The sequence below is a fragment of the Anabrus simplex genome, chromosome 1, assembly GCF_040414725.1.
Source record: "Anabrus simplex isolate iqAnaSimp1 chromosome 1, ASM4041472v1, whole genome shotgun sequence".
In the NCBI taxonomy this organism is placed as follows: Eukaryota; Metazoa; Arthropoda; class Insecta; order Orthoptera; family Tettigoniidae; genus Anabrus; species Anabrus simplex.
In genome coordinates this window covers 1,060,875,413-1,060,900,508 of record NC_090265.1, presented here as the reverse complement: position 1 = coordinate 1,060,900,508, position 25,096 = coordinate 1,060,875,413, and the positions used below count along the sequence as shown (strand labels likewise).

The 25,096-nt window shown below is 37.5% G+C and overlaps 1 protein-coding gene across 2 annotated transcripts in view; it reads left to right on the top strand.

Moving 5' to 3' along the window:
* The window catches only part of LOC136857969 (2-acylglycerol O-acyltransferase 2-A), a 175,568-nt gene extending 151,481 nt beyond the window's left edge, over positions 1-24,087 (top strand). For both annotated transcript variants that reach the window (XM_067137113.2, XM_067137111.2), the window contains exons 3-6: positions 4,827-5,092; positions 15,443-15,617; positions 17,415-17,614; positions 23,318-24,087. In XM_067137113.2, the coding sequence (XP_066993214.2) occupies positions 4,827-5,092; positions 15,443-15,617; positions 17,415-17,614; positions 23,318-23,475 (799 nt within the window). In that variant the 3' untranslated portion in view covers positions 23,476-24,087. The remainder of the gene's footprint in view (positions 1-4,826; positions 5,093-15,442; positions 15,618-17,414; positions 17,615-23,317) is intronic.
* The last annotated feature ends 1,009 nt before the right edge of the window (positions 24,088-25,096 follow it).

Below are 25,096 nucleotides of genomic sequence, written 5' to 3'. Positions count from 1 at the left end.
TTCAGTTCTTCCAACTTCGATTGGCGACTGGCGTCTGTCAAATCACCGTAATCATCCCTGTGGTTGGCACTGTAATGCCGTTACAAATTGTGTTTTTTAACGCATAAAATCTCAGTGGCACACTAAAAAATCGGCTGCTTTCTTCGGCCCGGCGGGCAGACCGCTCGCTCAGCTAGCCAAGCTTCTCCCACTACTACCGAAACTACCTTTCCCCAAAGCGCTCGGAGCACTGGCTTGGAGCGCGGCCAGAGCGCTAGCGCTCGGGGAGCGCTGTTTGGATGGCCCTGGTCTAGTTAGATCTATTCAAAAGTATCAGTAATAACAGTGAGGGAAGCAGAATATTAGCTGCTAATGACTTACCATGCACATAGGAGAACAACAGAAATTTAATGTATGGGAGGAGCAGAGTGTGTTGGGTATTCAACCCGAAGGCTGGTCTGATCCTCCACAGCTCCACCAAAGGCTATCGTAGACAGCCTAGGCGTCACTGAAGAGGCATACTAGGGAAATGAGGAGTGAGGCAGTTTCCCGTTGCTTTCCTCGAACAGAGTGTAATGGAATATATTTGGTTATCTTCACAAAACATTCAAAAACATTTAAATTACACCAGGAGCAGCAAATGAAAAAATGACACACCACAGTGATCTCAGAAGTTCCTCCCAGCAAGACCAAAGGTATATTCTCTGGGAGCTGTAAAGCATACAGGACGATCAGCTAGGTATACACTCTTACAGAATGCATAATGATCATATTGGTATAATGAGGTAGGTATTATAAGTAGGTTCAATACAGAAATAATAATGTAATTAGGGCTCGGATCTTCTTACGAGCTTGTAAATCACAAAATAATATCCTCTAAAATACAAATATATTAACTAAAATTTGCTTTAAACATTAATGAATATTCAAATATGTCTTAAATCAAGGATGTAACTTGTAGCAAACATGAATCCTTGAAGATACTTTCATTGACATCATTATAGCTAATTATCTGGTAGAACTCGTACGCCGGATCCAGAACAGTTCATAACTAGGAAGGTTCGTTTAACTCCACATGGCCGACTGACTGACTCATCACAGCCTCGCAACAGTCTATGTTCACTCGTGATTAACGCACTGAAGACTGACTCGCTCAAGACTGATTCCAGACTGCTTGGCATGCGCCAAAAGGCCTGTAGAAGATTCTAGTAGTTCCTACTTCCAGATCATTCTGATTGTTGTACGCCTCAACCCCGCACATTTAAAAGAAGCGCCTTAAGGAACGCTATCTCTCCTACTAACCGTGAAATAGCTACGGCTTGAAGTTGGGACATTGACCAGAGGATGTCACCATTGAATTATTGAGTAAGATGTTATTTTGAAGTTGCCTAACCTGACTGGATTTATTTGTTTTGTGCTTGTTAACTTCAAGAGATTTGAATTTTCCTCCATAGATGTCCTTACAAAAACTGTGGTCATGCACTCTGGTGCATGGTGGAAGAATTAGTGATTTAAGGAAGTTTTGTTTTTATGTTTTCTCAACTAAATTAATTTTCATTTATTTTGTTATTTCAAGGTTTGTGCAACACTTCTTTCTCATTCTGCCAGCTTTTGAATCTGGCCAATCACAAATTTTATGTACTGTATAACAATTAGTAGCAGTGATTGGAAATTAGAAGTGGGCAGAGAGGAGACAAGAAATGTACAGAATACTACTACTACTACTACTACTACTACTACTACTACTACTACTACAAAACAGTTTTGTGTGATATAAGAATAGGGATGGTGGAACGGGGGGGGGGGGGGATGGGTTGGCATGTGTGTGTGGTGGTATATACACTGAAGAAAAGCTACAAAATGGTGAGTTTTTTAATGCTCTTTGAGAGAATTTTGACAGAGAAGTAAAGTTTGATGGTTTACCAAATTAAGTGTGGTAATAAGTTTTTATTTTTATTTGGATTCAGTACAGTACAATACAATACAATGAAACTTTCACCAAACGAACAATATTACATATGTATGAGACATGCTAATATAGCACGTTCATAAAAAGCGATGTTTCCCGTATTGCTAAGAGCTTGTATCAGCTTTAGCTTGATTGACTTAACTACTTCCAAGGTTGTACTACAGAGGGCAGCACCCTCAGTTGTGAATACGGAGGGTCATTCTTTCCGGCGAGTCTCTAACTTTCTCTCTTTGACTCGAATGTTTGTGCTGGTCATGAGAGAGATCGGAGTGGCTTTTCTGAGCTACAGATGGGTATTTAGTCGATTTAAACTCAGCCTATACTGCCACCCTTCTTTTTAATTTGACGACTGATATTGCAGGTATGGTGATCCTTGTATTTATATTGGTCCTATGATTATCTCGTGGTTTTCTTGTGCTTTTAATCATAGCTGATTGATATGCATCTTTCTGCTCTGAGGCATGAATGGACCGCGTGTTTGTTGATGTTATTGTGATGGTGAGATGTGAGTAACTAGGTCTCTGATCAATTGTATTTATGCGCACTACATTCTAATGTATTTTGCCATCAAATGAATGTATGCCCTGCGTGTCAATGCGGAAATCCATTCGCGTCGTACGCAGTGCGTAAGCTGGTGGACTTATACGTGACCAATGGGTACCTATTATCCTGCTGATAAAATATTTTTGTCGTGCACGTTACTCTGACATATGTGAGACCGTTGTTTGTGACCATGAGAGTCATACTACATGAGTTTGTGACCAACTTATTGAATGGAGCTACTGCTCGCATTGTTGACCGTTACCGGCAATGTCTGAATGTTTGTGTGTGTGTTCGTGAGTGTGGGGAGTAAAAAGATGATGTATCGGTCAGTTTAATTTTTCCTTTTGATCTTGTTTCCGTACCTTGTGTTTGTTTTTTCGGTACGGTATTAATTATTTTGCCTTGGTCTCTGTTTTGACCGTTTGCCTGTGATTCTCTTTGGATCAACATTTGTTCTTTCCAGTGATGTTTTCTCTCTCGGCCATCCCGATACCTGCATTCCTTTATTATATCTGCTCTGTGTTTCTTCTCTGGGATGCTTGGGGATCTTATCTTTCTATTGCTATTGTTATGGAGATGATGATGGAGTTTGTTGGACGTGTATGTAAAACAATGTAATTAATCTTGTGGAAAGAACAACCAAACAAATCCGTGTGGATTGTTTTCAAATTAGCTAATTATCTAGTGAAATTATAATTGAGACGGTGAGCACATCGTAAATTAAATATTAATTTGGGTGTTTGAGAAATGCTGTGCTCATGCATTTATGTTACTACTACGATGGAACCAAATGAACACAAGTATCTATCCTTTTTATTTTTTTTCTGTTGGTGACTTCATTTTCTTTTTCTTTGAAATTTTATTATATTAATAAACCCTCATTTAAAATTTATTTGAATTTTATTGCTAGTAGTTAGTTTCATCCCTGTTGTGCATTGTTAATGAGGGGCGTTTCCAGTTCAGGGCTGGGTCTTGGCCTTTCCTAGTCAGGATCCACGCCTCGAATCTCCCGATGTGCGTATTGTATTATGTAATATATTATCGGTAAGGGAGGGGTGTGGTTCATGTATTACAACTAAATAGAAGTATGGCGTGATTATACAATTAAAAATATTTTAGTTTCTAATGTGTAGTCAAATACTAACGGTTATTAAAGAGACTGCCAGACTGACAAATGCGCACGGCAAGCAAGCGGGTGATTCATACCTCAGTGTCCATGACCTTGGCAAAAAATATACCCCTGCTACCCTTCCTCACAGCACATGCAAAGTCTCCACTATGCTATACACATCGGTTAGCCCCGACGCATAGCATTTTGTGCATATATCTGCTAATAATTTTGTTAATAAATAAGTAAAGAAAATGAAGGAAAGAATTAGCTAATAAGACAACAGGGTTTGTACAAATGGATTTTTTAAATTTTTATAATTTCTAGTTTCAGCCGGCTAAAATGGAATAAAAATGTAATGTATTCTCCACAATGTTTGGGGGGGGCATGCTCTTCTCCCTCCCCAAACAATTCTTTTAATGTGGCTGGTTCCAAACTTCAGAATTCCTTACTAGTCAGACTCTAAATCCACGACGCCATTCCTGCGTGAGTTACCTCTCGCATTAGGTCAGTAGCCATTTTCAAGATATTCTCATATGTTTAAGTAGCCATAGAACTCTCATGAATATTGGGCTGTACCTCGGCTGTGCCGAGATCACCAGTTGAAAGCTACTGACTGACCTATGCACTATGCACTATACAGCCAAGTGTGTAAATTGCAATGGACTGTGAGTGTTTCTCTTATATGGTAGACCTTGCTGTGTAATATGTACATTTATTTTGTGAGTGTATGTGTTTGAGCAATATATTTCATATTGATTACTTCTTTTATACATGTGTGAATGTGTGTGTGTGTTTGTATACAGTAATGCAACTCTGCTAAAATATAGGTTAATGTATCTACAGATAAGTGTTGAAAGTGTGGTTAAGTATAAGAGAGGGCCAAGGGGTCTAACTTCATCACTTGAAAGAAGCCAAATGAATGAATGAATGAATGAATGAATGAATGAATGAATGAGTGTTTTGTCTCTCACTCTTTAAGTATTTTTTTTACCATATCGATTTAAGGAGCCAAAAACTTAAGTAACCACTGTTCTAAGTTTTAGAAAATTTCTTGCATTTCTCTTCCTCAAAATGTGAATCAATCTCATTCTTTTACTAATAAAACTGAACAGTTCTATAATAAATTGAAAGTTTCCTTGCACAGAGCAAAGAGTTTTATTGGGCCTCATAGTTCAGTTCCATGTCTAGCCTCTGACCTTAGTCAATGAGAATTTGTTCTTACAGAAGTCACTGGGTGCGAAACTGGAAATGGTGGCATTACTTCAGAGACTTCTTTCCACTGCGGCTTGTCAAGACGGTAGATCTGGATCCTAACAGAAACTATCTATTTGCTGTGTATCCCCACGGCGTGCTGAGTTCCGGAGCGTATGGCAGCTTTGCAACTGATGTAACTGGCTTCCATGCTAATTTCCCAGGCATTACGCCATACATCCTCACTCTACATCCACATTTCATGACGCCATTCCTGCGTGAGTTGCCTCTCGCATTAGGTCAGTAGCCATTTTCAAGATATTCTCATATGTTTAAGTAGCCATAGAACTCTCATGAATATTGAGCTACAGAACATCAAGGATTTTGTTACACTTTTTTTTTATTTTATCTATTGGTAGTAGGAGGTAAATAGGGTAGTGTTATATCATAAAATACCTATTATGAAACTTTATACGTACAACAGTATTAGTTTCTTCCTGAGGATCTTGATGAATTGAGCCCAGAAACTAGGATCATTCATCTGTCATTCCAAACCATGGTGTCCAAACAGGCAAATAAAAATGTCACAAACATCAGTTTTGTTGAAGAAATGACAAGGTTACTGTGAATACTTTCCAGATTTTAAAAATTATTAAGGTCCCTCCTTAATACTTAATGCAGAAGAGTTAAAAACATTGTCATATTCCCCTTTATAATACTGGAGATATCTTAAAATAATAATTACTGCATTTCTGTCACTGTCATTTTCACTTGTGCACTGTTTCTGGGCTGGGCACAACAAGATCCATGGGAGGAAACTTGTTTCAAGCCTGATTTTCTGGTCCATGTAAATACATTCTCTCATGAATATAGTCTGATTCTGATTGTTTGAAGCTATTTGATTTCATCGAATATGGGTGAGCAAAAGTGGCTTTACTATATCATGTAAAATTTTTTTTTGCTAGGGGCTTTACGTCGCACCGACACAGATAGGTCTTATGGCAACGATGGGATAGGAAAGGCCTAGGAGTTGGAAGGAAGCGGCCGTGGCCTTAATTAAGGTACAGCCCCAGCATTTGCCTGGTGTGAAAATGGGAAACCACGGAAAACCATTTTCAGCGCTGCCGATAATGGGATTCGAACCTACTATCTCCCGGATGCAAGCTCACAGCCGCGCGCCTCTACGCGCACGGCCAACTCGCCCGGTATCATGTAAAATGCTGCTCTTCCATTACTGGGGAAGAATATGCTTAAATGTGTAAAGAATGCTTCTGAAGTTGCTTTCGCTTCATTTTAAGATGCTGTACATAATGGTCAACAGTTCACTTAAGAAAGGTTAGCTTCTCTGATATGATTTCAAAGGCATACCAGGAACTTCCATTCAACAAAATAATCAATTTGGATATGTACCAATGCAATTTGGATAAATTACATCAAAAAACTTGACAGAGACTGAGCAAGTTGTCTGTGGTTTTGGTCACAAAGCTTTGAACTTGCATTCGGGAGATGGTGGGTTCGAATCCCACTGTTGGCAGCCCTGAAGATGGTTATCTATGGTTTCTCATTTTAACACTAGGTGAATGCTTGGGCTGTACCTTAATTAGGCCATGATTGTTTTCTTTGCAGTTCTAGCCCTATACTATCGCATCCCCACCGCAAGACCTGTCTGTCTAGGTGCAACATTAAATCCATAGTAAAAAAATAATGAAATTTTGCCCAAACATTCTCAGAGGGATCTGTCACATGACTAACTACCATATGTTCTGTTTCAAAATATAGACCTATAATATATTTGTGAAATCGATTCGAATAAAGTCTGAGATTTGCTGAGCATGGTGAAAATATATAGGCCTGTACAGAGGTTTCTTATACCAGAAATATATTGTATAGTAAATTATTTTCCCTAATTGACCCCACACTTCTAACAGGACAACTTCAAGAATACCATAAAGTTTGGGAGAAATGAAATGAAATTTCATGACTTCCATTATTTTTCATCTGTTATTTTAAAAGGCAATAGGAATTTGAAATTTAAACCACAGTACTTGTAAGTTGCATAAGGTTGGAAAATAATGATGCCAATCACATACCTATAGGATTTAAAGTGCCCCAATTTAAAGCATTACAAAAAAGCATTATAGATTTTGGTTTATCTTTTGATATATGCTTATAACAAACAAGCTGCTGCTGGACTATCGGAAGAAACTGTCTTTACATTGGTTTGTTTTCAGCCCGACTTGTCTGTGTGCGACTGAGATCCAGGTGGACTTATGATATCTTATTCAAAAGTTGCAAGTAATAGACATGAAAGTAGAGAGAATGATTGCTGGTACAAACAGGTGGGAAGAATGAGGAGATAAAAGCTAAGCTTCGGCGATGGGGTCACATGAGACAAATGGAGGAGTGGTGTTACCTAATGGACTGGGCCTCGGAGGATAAGAGAAGTAGAGGGAGACAAGGTAACAATGATTAGACTCAGTTTTTAGTGATTTAATAACAGGAAGTGTGGAACTAAATGATGGGTGCACCAGAATTCATCGAAGATAACCAGAAGATGGTTAAAAAAGAAGTTTAGAAAACTGTTCAGTACACCAAGTAAATTATTACCAGCCAAAAAATAAAACTGTGTGTGTGTATAAGAATAACAACAACAATTATTACTGTCTGTCCCTAGTTGTAGGCAACCTTCTTATGCCTGTAAATAGTGAAGTCTCACAGAGATGGACTGAACTGAATGATGTTTACCTAAATTTCATGTTAATTAAAAGATGTCACTACTGTTGTTTCTGAGTGCCACCTAAGGTCGTGGATTGTGTTCAGCTTAGTTGAGAATGGCTTATGTTTTGGGTTTGGCACACACTGACTTGAGTCATTTGTTTCTAAGTTGCCACCACTACCTGTTAATTTCTAAACCAACCAATCAGCATCCAGCTTGTCCCTATGTCTCTTGACCCTAATGTATCTATCTGGACTTGGGACTGTGCAACGTTAAGTGAGATTGTCCTCCCAGAAGATGATGGGTGAGGCTGGGGCAGCAATAAGGTACTCAATAATCTGACTTAAAATATAAATGTATCTGTATGTGGCGATGGGAAGATACCAGTGTTCCCCTATAGCATGTAACAGTTAGGACGTGCTGTGATTTCCTTTAATTTTAATGTAGGGTTCTTAGTTTGTTTTATGTAGGTTTCTAGGCTGTCTGCAGGCAGAGTGTAAACCGCCTAGTGGGTACTATGTAATTTAAGGATGTACAAATGTGTTCCATTGTTTCTCTTATTCACTTTTGCTTTCTGGTGACTAAGGTTTTCTGATCTCTAAATTTCTATCCTGCTTTTCAGACTTTAACTTTATCTTTGGTCTTAGTCACCACTTATGGCTTATCCTCTGTGTCATTGGGCCTTCTGCCTCATTAGGTTTTATGATAAGTCATGTCACAGGATCGCTTCAGGTGTTCAGCATCCCTTTCATTTTGTTCTCGGCCTTTCAATTAACCTTTTGTTTTCCCTTTCCTTGGCTGTCTAGTATGAGCTTTGGCTCCTTTTTCTGGATCCTTCGATCCATATTTTGTGTGTGGCTCCCCAATTTAGTAAGGGCAGCGATTGTCACATGGTATAAGAGTTTGAGCTCTTAAGGGTAATTCAAGGTACCTGAAGTGTATTCTCGGCCCGTTCTGCCATTGAAATTTGGAACTGTAATTCTGGGTTCAAGACCCTCAGACATGTAGTTATTTGTAGCTGAGGCTTTGATTCCTCTATTATTGTAACTTTGTTTTCAAAGCTCTAGCTTCTTAATTTATATTTAAACAAAGATTAAGGTTCGAATATCCCTCTGAAGGGTAAATTTGTTCATAGAGGCTAAAGCCTCTCTTGCACCTCACTTGCCAAAGAATTAGGCAGACCTGTTGGTCTGGTGAAGACTTACAAAATTGTGTGTTGTTTAATGGGAGCTTCCTCCCCTTAGTTAAAACTTATCATATTTTAAATATCGTACTTGTTAAACTTTTGTTACAATTTGTTGTTGATGTTGTTGTTATGAAAAGATAAACAATGAAAAGGAAAGAAAAGAAAACTTTGAAAATAAATTCTAAATTTAAAATTTTCATGATGTGGTTTTGTCCAGAGTCCTGGCCCTGTCATTTCTTCCCCTCTCCTCCACGGAAACCCCATAATAATAATAATAATAATAATAATAATAATAATAATAATAATAATAATAATAATAATAATAATAATAATAATAATAATAATAATAATAATAATCCAGGGCCGCAGAGTGAGGGGTGAAAGTAGTGCATTGGATTCTGGGGGGGGTGCTACGCCTATGCGAACATCAAGGACCAGTCGAAGATTCAGGTCCAGACATAGCTTATGTATAGGAAGTCTCAATGTCCAGATACTTACCAGAGTAGGAAAACAGACTGAGCTCACAGAAGCTCTGGACAAACACAGTGTTGAAGTTCTTGCAATTCAAGATACATGTATTCTATCGCAAAGATATGTCAGTGATACATGGATACTAGACGTTCAAATCCAAGGCTAAGATAACATCTCTTAAATTAGTTATTTTAGGCACAGCCTTCTTACTTCATACATCCATTGCAGATTCTGTAGTGAACTTTAAAGCCATTTGTCACTGTCTGTCAACTCTTACTATCAAGTGCACTAACAAGGCTTGCACCTTAATCAATGCTCACTCTGCTACATATCAATCAAGACAACTCCACCAATCCTGAGAAAGTTGAGACTTTCTCCAAATGTTCTATCTGGAATTAAGACTCCAATCATTCTTCTAGGTGTCTTCAATGCCCAGTTAGGTATGGAGTGAAAGTTTAGATATGCCATAGGTGAACATCTGGTTCATGCCTGAATGAACAGCAGTTGGGAAATCTTTGATACCTGCAAGCAGATGAACCTTAAAATTATGACCACCTACTTCCAAATGAATCCTCGTTAAGTGTGTGACTTGGCACTCACTCAATTAACTGATTGGTGAATGTTAGATAGACCCTGTTATTTCCCACCACTCTTTCTATGAGATATGGAATGTGATAGTGCTTAGAGGTCAGTTGACCAATTCAACCTTCTTGACATCATCAAGGAGATGGGCATGGACAATTGGACTCATTTCATCATCAAACTAACTCTGACCAATTCCTATTCACAAGTGAAATTTATATGGCAAAATTTCTAGGATCCTTTGAGATTAAGACTGTTGTTCATCAGTGTGGTGTGATCTCGCACATTCTTTTCAACTGTATTCTTGAAGAAGTCATCCACAAGTGAAGAAACAGACTACCCAATAATGGGATGTAGATGATGTAGTCCTACCAGGCTGAAACATTGCAAGAAGTAGCTGAAGCAGTAGGTCTCCAGATCATTTGAAAAAACTGAAATAATGATGACTGACCATCATAATATCACAGCATTTCTTGATATGAAATGTAGAAAAATCAAATAATGAATTAATTTTGAATTAACTTGGAGAGAGAATTTCCTTTAATGCATCGGAGAAAGAAGCTCTGTAATATCGAGCCAACAGCTTTTCACCTCTGCAAACCCAGTTATCAGTCCTGATGTATCTCATGGCAGGCCAGACACCACCACTACATCACAGTAGTATGTCCTGAAGCCTTATATGCTGCTGAACGCTTGGTCCTCACTCATCATGATGTGACAGTGGGGAATGAAAGAGAGGAAGTTCCAAAGAGAGATCCATGGCCCATGTCAAAATTCTGAGGTCAAATGCAGAGCTGTACTCTAAATTTGAAAAGCTCTAACTTGTTATAAGGAAGCACAGTCTTATGTTTTGTGGTCATCTGTCTTGAATGTCTAACAAAAGAATTTCTCAAAGAATTCTTCATCTTCACATGACTTGGAAATCTGCTTGTTTCATAGGCAACTGCGATGCAGGAGGGTCTAGAGTCTAGACACTGGTACCTGAGTTAAAGGATCTTCCAGAAAAAGTTAGAAGATGGCATGGTGCAAGTGGTCAAAAGAGCAAAGAACTGCATTCTCCATCAAGATGGAGTACTGAAAATCCAGAAAGGTTGACAGCAGTGCAGATTCTGGGTACTCCCTTGCCATTCACATTGACTGCACAATGCACCATCATATTACCTCATGTTGTTCTAGCTAGAATTTTTGAATAAAACTTGCTTGGAGATTTAAATGCTAAAACGAACTAGGATGATTTCATATCCTAGCCCAAGCTGTACTTACTGGAAATTTATCACAAGTGATGTTTATACATCCCGAAATGTCCCCCCTTTTATTTTTTATTTTTAGAATCTGCTTTACTATTTCGTTTTTACATTAATTACACGACGGCATCATGGATATCTATCTGTAGAAATATGACTATAGATATAGAGTACATGTGATTATTCTACGCATGCCTTGTATTACGATAATAGATACTATACTTCTCTCTCAGCAATACCCCGCCAGAACACTATGTTAATGTGTGACAGCTGACAACCTTACAAGCGACAGGAGATAACCGGGATTTGAAGGAAGCCTGTTTTAAATGGATGGCGCTGAAAAGTGATATTGATTATGATGGTGAGAAATGTATTCTGTATTTGCAAGCTAAGTCTAAATCCTTCCAAATTGATGATGTGAAATATTCTGAGCAGTTCTGCAATTTCAAATAATTCCTGAATGAGAGTGGTAATGACCCTGAATTTAACAAGTTACCTTGTAGTCAGAAATGAATGAAGTAATTCAATTCACGTAAGTCATTTGATTGTAGTGCCGAGTTATTAAAACTTGAATACTTTTTTCTATACCATGGGACAATGCAAATATTATCATTGATCTCAGCACAATGGACCAATAATAGAAACCATTTCAAAGTAAAATATATGAAAATCCTCTTAATGGTTCAATATAATCTGAAGGCATGTAAATTAGTTTCATTGTTTAAATTTTGTAAGAATTTACTGTATAATATGTAAATGGGTAAATTTTGTATATATATATGTGTGTGTGTGTGTGTGTGTGTGTGTGTGTGTGTGTGTGTGTGTGTGTGTGTGAAAATCAGAATATAAACATATCCAAATTCAATCTCTCAATAGAGGACTTTTGTCCTCTTTTTCCCATCATTGTCCTCCTTTTTAAATAGTTTTGTCCTCTCTTTTATCTGTTCGATCTGGTCACCCTACCCTTGCCCTTCTGCAACAACACTTTGGAGATCCCTTGATTTTCCATGGAACGGAACTCCACGCCCTTCCCACTCCCTGGATATTATGGAGCTTGCTAAAAATTCCAATTTCCAGTTAGTTTCACATAGGAATTTTCCCGAATTACGAGAGAAGATAGTCTTCTTTGTGTCCTTGTGGCAACCTGTTTTCATCACCATTTTCGACAATCTATAGGACTATTATGAACAATGCGTGAAATATGAGGGTGCATGTTTTGAACACATGCTGTCCTGATGCAGTTAGATATGTGTTGTTATCACCTTCATGTTGTAATGATGCATCTTGATGTTCAGAGCACGTTTGTAATTTGAGTACGGTTTGTTTTACCACATACTAGAAAGATAGGAACATGAATAGGAACACGTAATAGAATAAACACAATGACGGGTCTGCCTTGGAAGAGGGGAAGAGAGAACAATAGAAAAGGAGACAAGTACAAACATGAAAACACGAAAGGATGGACAATCTCCACATCTTCATAAACTGCTGTCTCTAAGTAGATAGGATCTCTCCTCATCAATCCCAGTACTTCTACATCAATCTCTTCTCAGCACCCAACGAGCTTGTTTATGCTTCCCAGCTTCACCAGGAGGCCAGGTTTCAGCACTCTTTGAGGCACCGCCTTGACAAGTCGGAAATGTAGGATAAGAAGAAAGCCAAATAAACACAGGAAAACAGAAGAAACAACAAAATCCTGAGTTGTCATTATTTAAAACTGACAGAAGGACTATAAGCATGTTACGAGGGCTGAAAAAAAAGTAGTGGCAACGTAGTCCAGACATTCGCAGGAGATCGGGCAGGTGCAAACAGAATATGGACACAGTCAGGTGGCGCTGTTTTTGATGTGTAGTGTGAATTTGACAGACATCCAGTTGGGAGTGTTGTTGCTGTGTGGCGTTGAAGTGAAGAGTGTTGATTTCACCGCTCTAAAGCGTGTTTTCAAAAGGTGATCAGCGTTTGTGGATTAAATCATAATCTATTAGCTTCATGTCCTGTATTGATAATTTGAATGATCACAAGTAAAAAATTGGATGAATATTGAATTTTTATGACCCCATTGTAATCAAAACCTACTTTCAACCTATTATGTCATGTTACATACATTTAGTACGTGTTGAAGAGATGTTAAGTACAGAACAAAAATAGCCAACTGGACACCAGTGGGATCCGAACCCACAACCTCCCGATTTCACGTCGGTTGCTCTACCAATTGAGCTATAGTGGCCTAGGCCATCTTTGTTCTGTTGGAAAGGATCTAAGCTACAGGTCTGGCACTACTAGTCAGTAGCGTGTCACCTGCGTACTTGTCGGGAGCGCGCCGTGCAAGAACATAAGACAGCAAGAAAATAATCTGACACAGCACAATTCTCCAACAGATCCCAGTTATGAAGAAGGGAACATTTTCACCATCCCACTTCAGATAATGAGGCACTGAACTTAGACAACTTGACCTCAAGCAAATTACATGAAGATTTTAAATTTATTCATCCCTTCAAAACACACAACTCACAGCTGTTTTATTGTAGAAGTCAAAGTATGTTAAAAACATCAAGACATGTGTCACTTTATTATTAAACTTTTAGAAAACATAGACTTCCTACTGATGCAAGTTTTATAAAAGCATAGTACCATTTACATTAGAAAGAAGACTTTTAAAACAATTTAAAATAATAGTGTTTAACATTGTAATACAGAAAACAAAAGAATGCGTGTGTGATTGAACATCAAGATCAGTGACATCATAATGAAATGTTGAACAATTTTAGACTTTTACGTTTCTCATCCAAGCACAGTTTAACACTACAATGTATCAGTGTAACTTAGAATTAGCCATCTAAAGTTAGAATAAGTACAGCAGTGTTTTATCATTATGTTATTTTAAAAAAAGTTAAAGTTTCTTCAGCAGCTGAAGATGACCCATACATAGGGTCGAAACCGGTACTGTAATGTAAAAGGTTTTAAGTACCTTATAATAAATAATAGTACTGATTAGGTGGAAAATCCAGTCTCTATACTTGTGATCATTGAGGATTAAAATAGATTGCCCGTGGCAAAAATGCCTCAGAATGTTATCGAGGATTACGTGAAGCCTACTGTATAGGATGGTTACACAATGGGTCAAGATGTTTCATACAGGCCGGAATGAGACTGAAAATTTGCACCACACAGGTCTGCTGTCCATTCCTCAAGATCAGGTTGACATCGTGAGTGGTCGTGTTTCCATAGACCTTCGATGGACTGTCCAGGAATTATCCGCAGAGGTTGGTCTCGGTCACCAAACGGTGTGGCACATACTGACGAAATGTCTTAACATGAGGAAAATTGCGTCTCGTTGGATTCCAAATAAACTCGCCAATGTACAGAAATGGCACCGGTATGCACTGGCTGGCATCCATCTGGACAGATACCACAATGAAGGAGACACATTTCTGCAGCATACTGTCACCATTGATGAGATGTGGGTACAAGCCAACAAGCCTGAATTAAAGTGTTAATCGAATAAATGGTGTCGTCCATGTTCGCCACATCCACAGAAATTTCCACAGGAACCCAGTCGGGTGAAGCTTATGCTGACTGTGTCATATGACTATGAGGGACAAACCATCAACAGTGACTACTATTGCCAATTTCTGGACACACATCTGCGTCTGGCTGTATGGTGCAAACATCCACGTATTGCGAGAGGATTGCACGTTGTCATTTTGCAAACAATGTCAAGCTCTTATTACAACGGTGGCATTGGGAGGTCTTGGAACACCCTTCGCACTCCCCAGACATGTGTCCTTGTGACTTTGATCTGCTTCCGAAGTTGAAGGAACCCCTCTGCGGCTGCCGATTTCCTGACGTGGAATCTGTACACCGTGCAGTAAGGCACTCCGTCGCTGCCATCAACAGAGAACGCCTTGCCAACAGTCCCCAATGGCTTTTGAGATTGGGCAAAAGGTAATAGACTTCGAGGGTGGCTTCATTGAAGGCATGTATTGCAATTGTACTTGTTAGTTCATTAAATATTGTGTTCTATCAATATTGCCACCACTTTATTTAGAGCTCTCGTATGTAAAATTTCACTAGTTTCATATTTACAGACTGATTTTAATAGGGTGGGTGATTTTGATCTTTAGTTTGATAAAACAACAATTGCCATTATGATTTTAATAGCTAGGAAATCGAAACATCAAGGAGTCTTTCATCTTTCAATATGGATGTTTTATTGCTTCATTTTTCTTGTCAGTTGCTCAGTTGCTTTTAAAATATTTTTCAAAATTTATTCATTTATTTGATATTGGCCTCATGCTGTTGTATGTGTGTATCGTTGTATGACAGTATGAGCTGCTATTCTCTGATTATTATCATTATAATATATTCATTTGAAAAGTATTGACTAATTAATGTAACTTGCTTTGAGGAAGCCCCGTTTACAGTCTACCATGCTATGCTACTGTTACAGGTTCATGTTCAGCCTCCTCTGAGAGCATTGACTACCTGCTGGGGTCCCCAGGTACAGGCAGGGCAGCCTGTCTTATTGTAGGGGGAGCATCTGAGGCCCTGGAAAGCAAGCCAGGAACATATCGCATCATCTTGAAGAGAAGAAAAGGCTTTATACGTCTTGCCATTAAGCACGGGTAAGGTCTTCTGTTCGGTGGGTGGGTAAAGTGTGTTAACTCCAGATATGCTGTTTTTGGGATAAATGAATTTCAAAGTTTGAGGAATTTCTTAAAATTATGAGATACAGTGTATATACTTCCATTTTGGTGGTTTAGTTGTGCTTGTTGCACTAATATTATGTTTATTTTAAAATTTGGATGCCAGACTTCATTTAAAGTGTTAAAATATGCCTTTTCAAGTGTAATACTGTCACCATATGTTTTCTCTTTCAGGTAGGGTAGTTCATAAATTTATTTAATCAAAGTGAGTTTTGGCAGCTGAATAGCCTAACAGTTCAAAATAAATTTAAGAGGTTGTAGTGAATAATTGGACTTAACACATTTTACACACCCAAGTTTTCATGTATTTTCTAGTGTCCTATTGTATCATATATGATACACTTGGTTGTTAATCTTTTTCTCCGTAATGATGCCTGCTATTGATGGGATCCCTGGTGCATCATGTGGTTCAAGGCATGCCCTGTGAGATATACATTGATTAAAGTTGCTTTTATTGAACACACAGGTGGCAAGAGATGTCAAACAACAATTGTGCAAGGGGTGTTAATCATCGCTAGCACAATAGGAAGTATTTGTAGTCATTCCGGATTTCATCTTAATTCCTATTACATTAAATACAAATTGCAAATATGCATATTTTTGTGTGAAATAATCTGCAGCTTCATATGTGATCAGGGGAATTTGAAATTCATGACAGTTTTCAATGTATCATAACATATGATGCATCCGGTCACTACCAATACAAATCAACAATGCTGAAATAAACTGCCAGGTTCAAATATTTTCTAGTACCAGTAAATATAGTGTATTTCACAAAATTATACTAATAATTGTTTAGAATTTCATTCTCTTATTTGATTTTTTCATTGATTGGTGTAACTACAAATAACTTGATACTGGCTGGCTGACTAGTTTCAGGAATAATTTAAAAGCATGTATATTTTATTTATTAATAATTTTAGATAAGTTTTTTAAAGATTTCTTAAATGAGATTGTTCACATCAGGATTTTATTCCCATGTTGATTTTTATTCATATTTGATGTTTTGTTCTTGAATAGTTATTAAAATATCTAAATCTACTATTTTAATATAATTTTTTGTTATAAGCTGTATTTTGTGCATAAGACTGAATATTAGTTTTTACTGTGTTATTCAAAAGTACAGCCCCCCTGGTGGCCATGATTGTTAACGCATCAAGTCTATATGGTCTGACACCATGGTTAGCTGGTTATAGTCCTGTTGATCGAAAAAATTTAATCAGAATGTTGTCCAGTGGGGTAGGAGAGGTGGTGGTATACAATTTCTACTCACTAGATTGCGTACCAAAAGCTTGGATTAAATTCCAAACCTGTCCACAGTGCTCATATGGAGTGAGGGCATATGATGCTGTTGATGGTGATTCATCTGTCAGATGGGGATGTAAGGCCTTGAGCAAACCCCTTGGTGCTATTCGATAGGAATAAGCTAATTGCCGGCACCGGGTTACACCCTTCCCCTTTCTACTGTCATATAGGCCATCACATCATTCATTTCATTCCATTAACTCGTCTGATGAGGTTGACATCAGGAAAGGCATCCAGTCATAAAAACTTGCTATGAAGACTCATCTTGCTTCATAACCAACCCCGTAGAAAAACAGGACATGCACACATTTATTCAGAAGTACATTACTGCAAGTTATACTACTTTGCTTTTTCCTCCAAGTATTGTATGAGACTAGAAGAACTGAAATGGTAAATGTTTACTCTCTACAGTGCTCCTCTGGTACCAGTGTTCTCTTTTGGAGAGACTGACATCTTTGACCAAATGGACAATCCAGAGGGTTCATGGTTACGCTGGTTGCAGAAGAGGTGTCAAAAGATAACAGGTGTGGCACCTGTTGTGCCCATTGGTCGAGGATGGTTTCAATACTCATTTGGACTTTGTCCACGTCGTAGTCCTGTCACCACTGTAGGTAAGTTGTTCTTTAGACTAAAGTGTCAGTGTGGTTCTAGCGAAGTCTTTTACTGATAGACCTGGAACATTTTTTGATATCAGATTCCAGAGTCTTGCTTAACCCTCGGGACATTGCGCGAGGCAGTGTAATGTCAGTCGTCGTGTGCGGTGGAAAAGACCGCGCAAGAAATCTAGATTGTTTTTGTACTTCAGTTTGCTATTTATTTTTGTTATATTCATATATTTTTGTTTACTCTCTGTTTTCATCATTAAAAATACAAATATTATTTATTTACATTTGAATAGTGCTTTAAAATAATACAATAACTAACATTATGTTCTACTTAACACACATCAAAAAACAGCAAAATAGGAAGAAAATAGATTTATAGAATTCACAAAAGTAAACTGGTAAAAGAAGTATAGTGCAATGTACGAGTAATTTACAACTATCAGTAAAGATATGTACAAAACAAAGTTACAGCAATATAAATAAGTTATACTGTCCAATGGTAAGACCAAGGCTACAACAGATAGAAGGGTAATAGCAATTAGAGATTTACTGTTCACTAAAGACAATTTGTTATTCTTCATTATATTCGTGAACTGACTGTGTCCTTAGATAATAAAACGGTGATCTTCATTTTCTTCATCTTCACCTGCTGTCCCCATACTGCAGGCTTGACAGGTGAAGACAGTGTGCTCCCGGCATATGCACAGAGAGCAGGTAGCACACGAAGTCTTTGTCTTTGTTTCCTTTTCCACACCATCAATCAATTTGTTTATCCTACCAACTTCTTCGGAATCCATTTTCACTCGCAACACACAAGTAAACAGTCAAACAATTCGTGTATACGAATAGTTGCGCTTCCAGGGTTAGAAGCAAATTCAACAAACAGCAGTAGTCGTCTGTGGTCGAAAGCACTGCGCAGTCACATAAACATCCAGAGTGACAACAGAAGAGCAATTAGGGAGCGCTACCTTGCTATAAACACTAGAGGAAGGTTGCGGGGTAGATATGGTGGAGGGAGAAATCTGTCCTGTAACAATCGTAGACAGAGTAACAAAAGAAGAATGCATGCGGTGGAAAAGACCGCGGCGCGACCTCCTGAGGGTTAAGTGTTCAACAATGGTTATTAATTAGGTGCTAAACTGCCTAGAAGTTAATAGTTAGCAAGAGATTATTTTTTCCAATGATAAAGATCAGTGGCCACTTGTGGTAAAATCATTTTACATGCTATTGGTACAAGCAAAAATATAGTGAGCTTGTGTATGAAATAATTGGTGTCAAACTTTTATATTTTTTTACCTCATGCTATGGTCTTTCAAAATAAAATATGCCTCATCTTACTCCTTTATATACATTTGTTTAATATACAATTTTATATAAACATGCATAGTTCTATCATCTTAGGTAAGTGACAAGCAGAGTTAGGGCAATTTGTAGCAAATGCTTCCAGTTAATTTCATTCTAAAAGCAGAGAAGTGAACCCTTTTTACCAGCAAGGCTCTTAAGTATTAAGTAGCAAAGATACCTCTGTGATAATGATCTTCCTAATGGATTGTGTATACTTTATAACAATCCCCTGCATTGTTATAATATGCTAGCATAACTAAAGAATGGGTTGGCTGCTCCATTTTCATTTTTATTTGAGCTATTAAAACACAAAAACCAACAAGAACAAACTAATTTTGGTCCTGTATCAAGATAAACATTATTACAGCATGCCATTCTTTACTGGTATAACACTTAATTCGAGAAAATAATTGTTAATCATGAAATGTGAAGTCCATACAATACTCCTTCCTAACACAAAACTTGTCAATCATATTGTAACTGAAGAAGTCCTTTACTTCTTAAATTAGTTTCTTCTGGACTGAAATCATTGTTAATGCACTCAACTGGTTCTGACTCATAGTGTTCTGTACAAAAGTTTTTCTTTCCAGGCTGTAGAAGCATCTTTCTGGTTCTGAAATGGTCATTGATACTGTAATCAATATACTGAGAGATCTGTTGCTTGGGAGAAAGTATTGTGCACATTGCAGCTTTTCAATATTAGCTGGAGCAAAGGAACTGCTCGCCCATTTTTCGTGATTTCTCTTTTTTCTTCCCCCCCACCCTCCCCGTACAAAACATCCAGCAAAGTCATCAGTTTGACCTTATCTGTGAGTTGTGCACAGTTCAAATTCCTTTTTGCAGGAATTTTGTATATCTGATCAAATTCACAGAATCCAGTAATTGTGCAACCTCCAAATAGCAAACAAATTCAAATCTGTGACCTCTGTCTTCAGCGATTCGATCAGAAACTTCTTTGACATCATCCATTCTATACTGCTCCATCGTATGTGTTTTGCTTTGTAGCATTTTCAAAGAAACTTCACGTGCTATGTCATTGACATAATCCTTAACCTTCTGTCGGTGCAATGCTGAAAGTCACATCATCGGGCGCAATGAGCCCAACAGGTACTTGTAGAACGAAGGTATGTATACTTATTTAAATCATTCTTCTAACCATGAAACAATATTTTTAGGTGTTTAAAAAAATGAAATTATATTGTATTGTATTATATTATATTATATTATATTATATTATATTAAATTATTGAAAATGATCACATTTTATTTGAAAAAATAATTTTTCTGAAACTTAAGTGTATTTTGTTCATACAACAGCTAATAATAATAATAATAATAATAATAATAAAATCTATCCTAAATCTAGAAAGTATTAAAATAAATTGTGAACTGTAAAATGACTGATAAAACATTAGAACCGGGCAAGTTTGCCGTGCAGTTAAGGGGCGCGTCGCTGTGAGCTCGCATCCGGGAGATAGTGGGTTCGAATCCCACTGTCGGCAGCCCTGAAGATGGTTTTCCGTGGTTTCCCATTTTCACACCAGGCAAATGCTGGGGTTGTACCTTAATTAAGGCCACAGCCACTTCCTTCCCTGTCCCATCATTGCCATAAGACCTATCTGTGTCGGTGTGGCGTAAAGCAAATCGAAAAAAAAAAAAAAAAAAAAAGAATTAGAAGTACATGCATATGATTAGTGAAAAGTTCCATACAATAAATAGTAAGCAGGCTCAGGATATGGAAGGAGAATGGGTGGCTTACAGGCATGTTGTAGTAGAAACATTCAAACGTCACTTGATTTGGTTCTTCTTCTTAATAACACTAGGAAGGATCGCTATAGCACAAATTACACATAAAATTTGCATGTGACAAACAAATTGCATTCTTATATTTCTTGCATTCACATTTTGACAGTCACCTGAGTCCAGTTGCAGTGGTGCATGTTATGCATTGGTGTCTTTTGGACGGTCCTAGAATTGGCTCATCTTTTTCTTCTGTGCAAGCACATAATCTTTTCAGGCTCTGCTGGAGGTCTGTGGGCATTCCAACAGGTTTCATACTTCGTTGGGTAATTTCTTCAATCACCAGTTCATGACACAATTGTTTCAGGAACAGTCTTCTCTGCATTGGTATAACCTGGGCATTAATATCGCTTATATTCAGTATTGCAAAAAATATGACCATTGGCCATTTCTTGATTCTTTTGAGCGACATCGAATGTAGCAGACATTTTGTCTACAGTATCTGCTCCTCCCTTCGTTGAATTATAGAATGTAATTACGTTTGGCCTGTTTATCTCTCCAGAATCAGGATTGATTGATTTATTTATTATCATGAAGTGTGGACACAAGGACATTCGTATGTTGTCTTGGGATGTATGACACTAATGTAGTCCCTTTACTTTAAGCCAAACATGCTAGTATATTGTTGTCTACCTTTGGTAGCAATAAACTGTGTTGGCAGCTGTTTTTTTATCTTTTTCAGAGTACCAACAAAGGACACTTTTTTCTGTTTTAGTTCCTCAACAAGATCCAGGTCACTGAACCAATTATCTGGAGTTATGTTACGACCAGAACCAAATAAGGGTTCAGCCAATCATTTAACTACTTCAGCTGGCTTGTTACTAAACAGGAAAGGCCCTTGAGGTTGTTTCCCACATACATTTTCAAATTATAGGAATAAAACATTCTTGAATCTAGGATAAAATAAATATTTATTCCATATTTGTTTGGTTTTGATGGTATGAACTGTCATATAGGGCATCTAACACAAAAACTGAAAGCATTTTGTCAATTGTTGTGTTTTCCCCTAGACTATGAGTTCTGACACTTGCGCCCAAAAGTGGTGAAAATATCACGTATTGGAGAAAGCCGATCTTCTGCTTTTTTTGCTGCTGTAAGCAACGAATCAGTCTTAAAACTTCTAATACTGATCACAAGGCCAAATTTTTTGATTCCATCACCATTACTCTCCCAGAGTTCCTCGAGACTCTGCCTGTATCCTCTGTAGACCCCTGCTAGGTACAATAATCCGATGAAAGCCTTTATTTCTATAGTGTCCATGGTTTTTATGTCCCTTTCTCCAGAAAAATGATCTTTGATGCTTTTTGTGTGCTGATTTGTGTATCTCACTATATTTTCTAACATTTAGTCAGAAATAAATTTTTTCCAACAATCTAGAACAATTTTCGCCAACTTAGCGTTTCCAATAACCCTAGGGAGGTGAGTAAGAATGTTTTGAGGTCCCCTTCATACACTCCTCACTGGTGGATTATCACGCTACTTGGTAATTCGATCCTTTCCCAGAAAGTAATCGGTAACTCCATGTGAACATCATCAGTCTCCTCACCTTCCTGCTCCATTTCAAAACCACCAAAGCGCTCCTCTACTTCATCCTCTGAAGGGATGTCACTTTCTTCTCCAAATTCCTCATTCAAGAAGTCTTCATTGTCATCATTTTCTAAATAACTCCTTATTTCGGAAGGATCCAAATGATTGGTCAGATCATAAACTTTCTTTGACATGTTTGCATAAAATCTGTGAAAAAATAAAAAACAGAAGCATTAATTTCATGATGTGCTTGATAGGCCAGCTTACAAAATGTACTGGTTTTTATAATTATTGATATATTCTTACATTGCTTCGTTATGAAACGAGTAAGATAACCCATTTTAATCCATAAATCTTGGAAAAACGTACCTTACATAATGTTGCATAAACGGGCGCAATGTGCCTTGCGATCGCTATAGTCACAGCATGCACTAGAGAAGGACGCAGGTAAACTAACCGTTACGCTTTCAAACAACACTGAACAAAACGCAGCTACTCAAGAGTGCTAGTAGCGCTACCCAATAGAAAGCGAGAGAGGGGATACAATGTGTGACCTGTGCTTATTAGATCGGTTGCACGCAACAGAAGTTTAATGAAAGCAGAAGTGTTCGTAAAAATTATTATTACTTTTTAAAATTGTCTGCATCTGTTGATCTTGCCTGTAGTTGAGAGTACAATATGTCTATATGAGGCAGTATCCTGTGAAAAATGTTTGTTGAAATATGAACTTGTCCTCACAAGTTGTATCAGTCTCTCTTAGTTTCTTGAACTATCCTTATAAAGTGTGATTTCTAAAATACCAGATGATGTGTTGCAGCAAGTGTTCATCTGTTAATAAAGATGTGAAGTATCTCCCAGTAGTTCTTGTACATCTATAATACTTGCAAGAAGTATTTTACTAAGCATGATATTAAAGGAAGTAAAAATGTGATTGTGAGATGTTCATTCACTTATTGTACCACTTCATAAATTGTTTTCTTTTTTAAAACAGACTTTTAGTTCTCTAGCTTGATTATTTTGATACTTGTATTGTTGCAGTGGGAAAGCCTCTAGAAGTGAAAAAGAATCCTGAACCAACTAAAGAAGAAATCGATGCTGTCCATCAAGAATTTACAAAATGTTTAGTGGCTTTATTTGAGGACAATAAGCATAAATATTTAAAGAATGCAGAGAACATTTCCCTTGAGATATTTTAATGGACCTCACAATTCCAAATGAGACGTTTAGAAGAGCTAGTTATTTGCTCCTGCTCAGGTGACAGAATGTGATTTGGGTTTATGCACGGCTGTCTTGACAAGGATTTGCAATATGCAGAAATTCTTAAAATAATGTACCTGACCACTTCCACATTTCTTATATATTCGTAGAATATACAATCTATAATTGTATCTAGTATTAAAATATATCTGCTAATCCAACATATGAGATGTAGTTACATTGTGTTGGATTCATCAGTATGAGTATGTATATATTGTACATATCTGGGAGTACACTGTATTTTAGGGACAAATTCTATTAGTAGGACAGGTCATACTTTGTCAAAATACTAGTTGGTATGGGTAAGTTGTGAAAATAAAATCTTTGAAACCCAAATCAATTATAATAATTTTAATGCGTGAAATTGTGTATGATTGATATAATGTTTGGATAAGAGGGAAAGAACTGTTAAATCTTGATATTTTATTACCCTTTGTATATATGTTACTATTTAATTTGAAATATGCATTTTAGTTCCTAAGAATTTTTTTACCTAAATATGTATATACACATTTATTTTGAGAGGTTAATAAATTATTTTGCAACATTTACTTCATCTACCAATAAATTATTTCACTACTGAAATTACAAACATGTTCTGAACGTCAAAATACGTCTTTGTAACATGCAAGGGGACAATGGAAACGTGTATGCAACTGTGTTGATGCAGCATTTGTTGAAAATGTGCACCCTAAAGTCTCACACATTTTTCATAACGGCCCTGTAGATTGTTGAACATGTTGATGAACACAGGTTGCTGCAAGGAGACAAAAAGTCTCCTCTTATAATTTGGCAACTTTCCTAGGTGGGCCCTCAGACTGAAAAACCAATTCTATCAGGATGTCCAACACGTAGGTATCTGGGGAGTGGGAACTCTTTTTCACTGGGAATTAAGTGATCTCCAAAGTGTTGTTGCAGAATGGCAAGTGCGCTGCAGCTCCATCTTGTTGCATCCATTTTCGTTACAGTCGTAGGTTTGTGATGACATTCAGTACTGTTTGATGTTCAGAGCATGTTCATTATTTCATTACTGTTTGTTTTGCTGCAAACTGTTTATTTATAATAAAGATGAGAACACAGTTTAGTAGTATAATTTCCTTGTATTCTGTAATTATTGGTTAATATTAAGGGCTTGAGACATTTTGGTCATCAGTCTACTGTACCCAAATATAGAAGAGACTGTGATAGCTGTGTTTTTGTAGGTTCTGTGATTGTGTATGTTGCCATAATTGTATAATTAATAATTATTGGATATGAGGGTGGAAAGAGAGATAAAGAGATTCTCTTGAACCTCTCTTGTGCATACTCTTCTCATCCTAGACATCAGTGTCCTCCTCCTCTGCCTTCCACACTGTTTACCATTTCCCTCATGTTATTCTGGTTTTGACTTGTGCCACTATCCAGTGACTTTGATAAACTCCATTCCACCACTGGAAATCGCTTTAGCAAGCGGTCCTCATCGATATAACTTTTACATAGTGCATATATAACTTGGTTATCAGAGTCTACCGTATATAATTTTTACAGTCTAACCTAGTCAGCGATCGGTGACAGCCATGC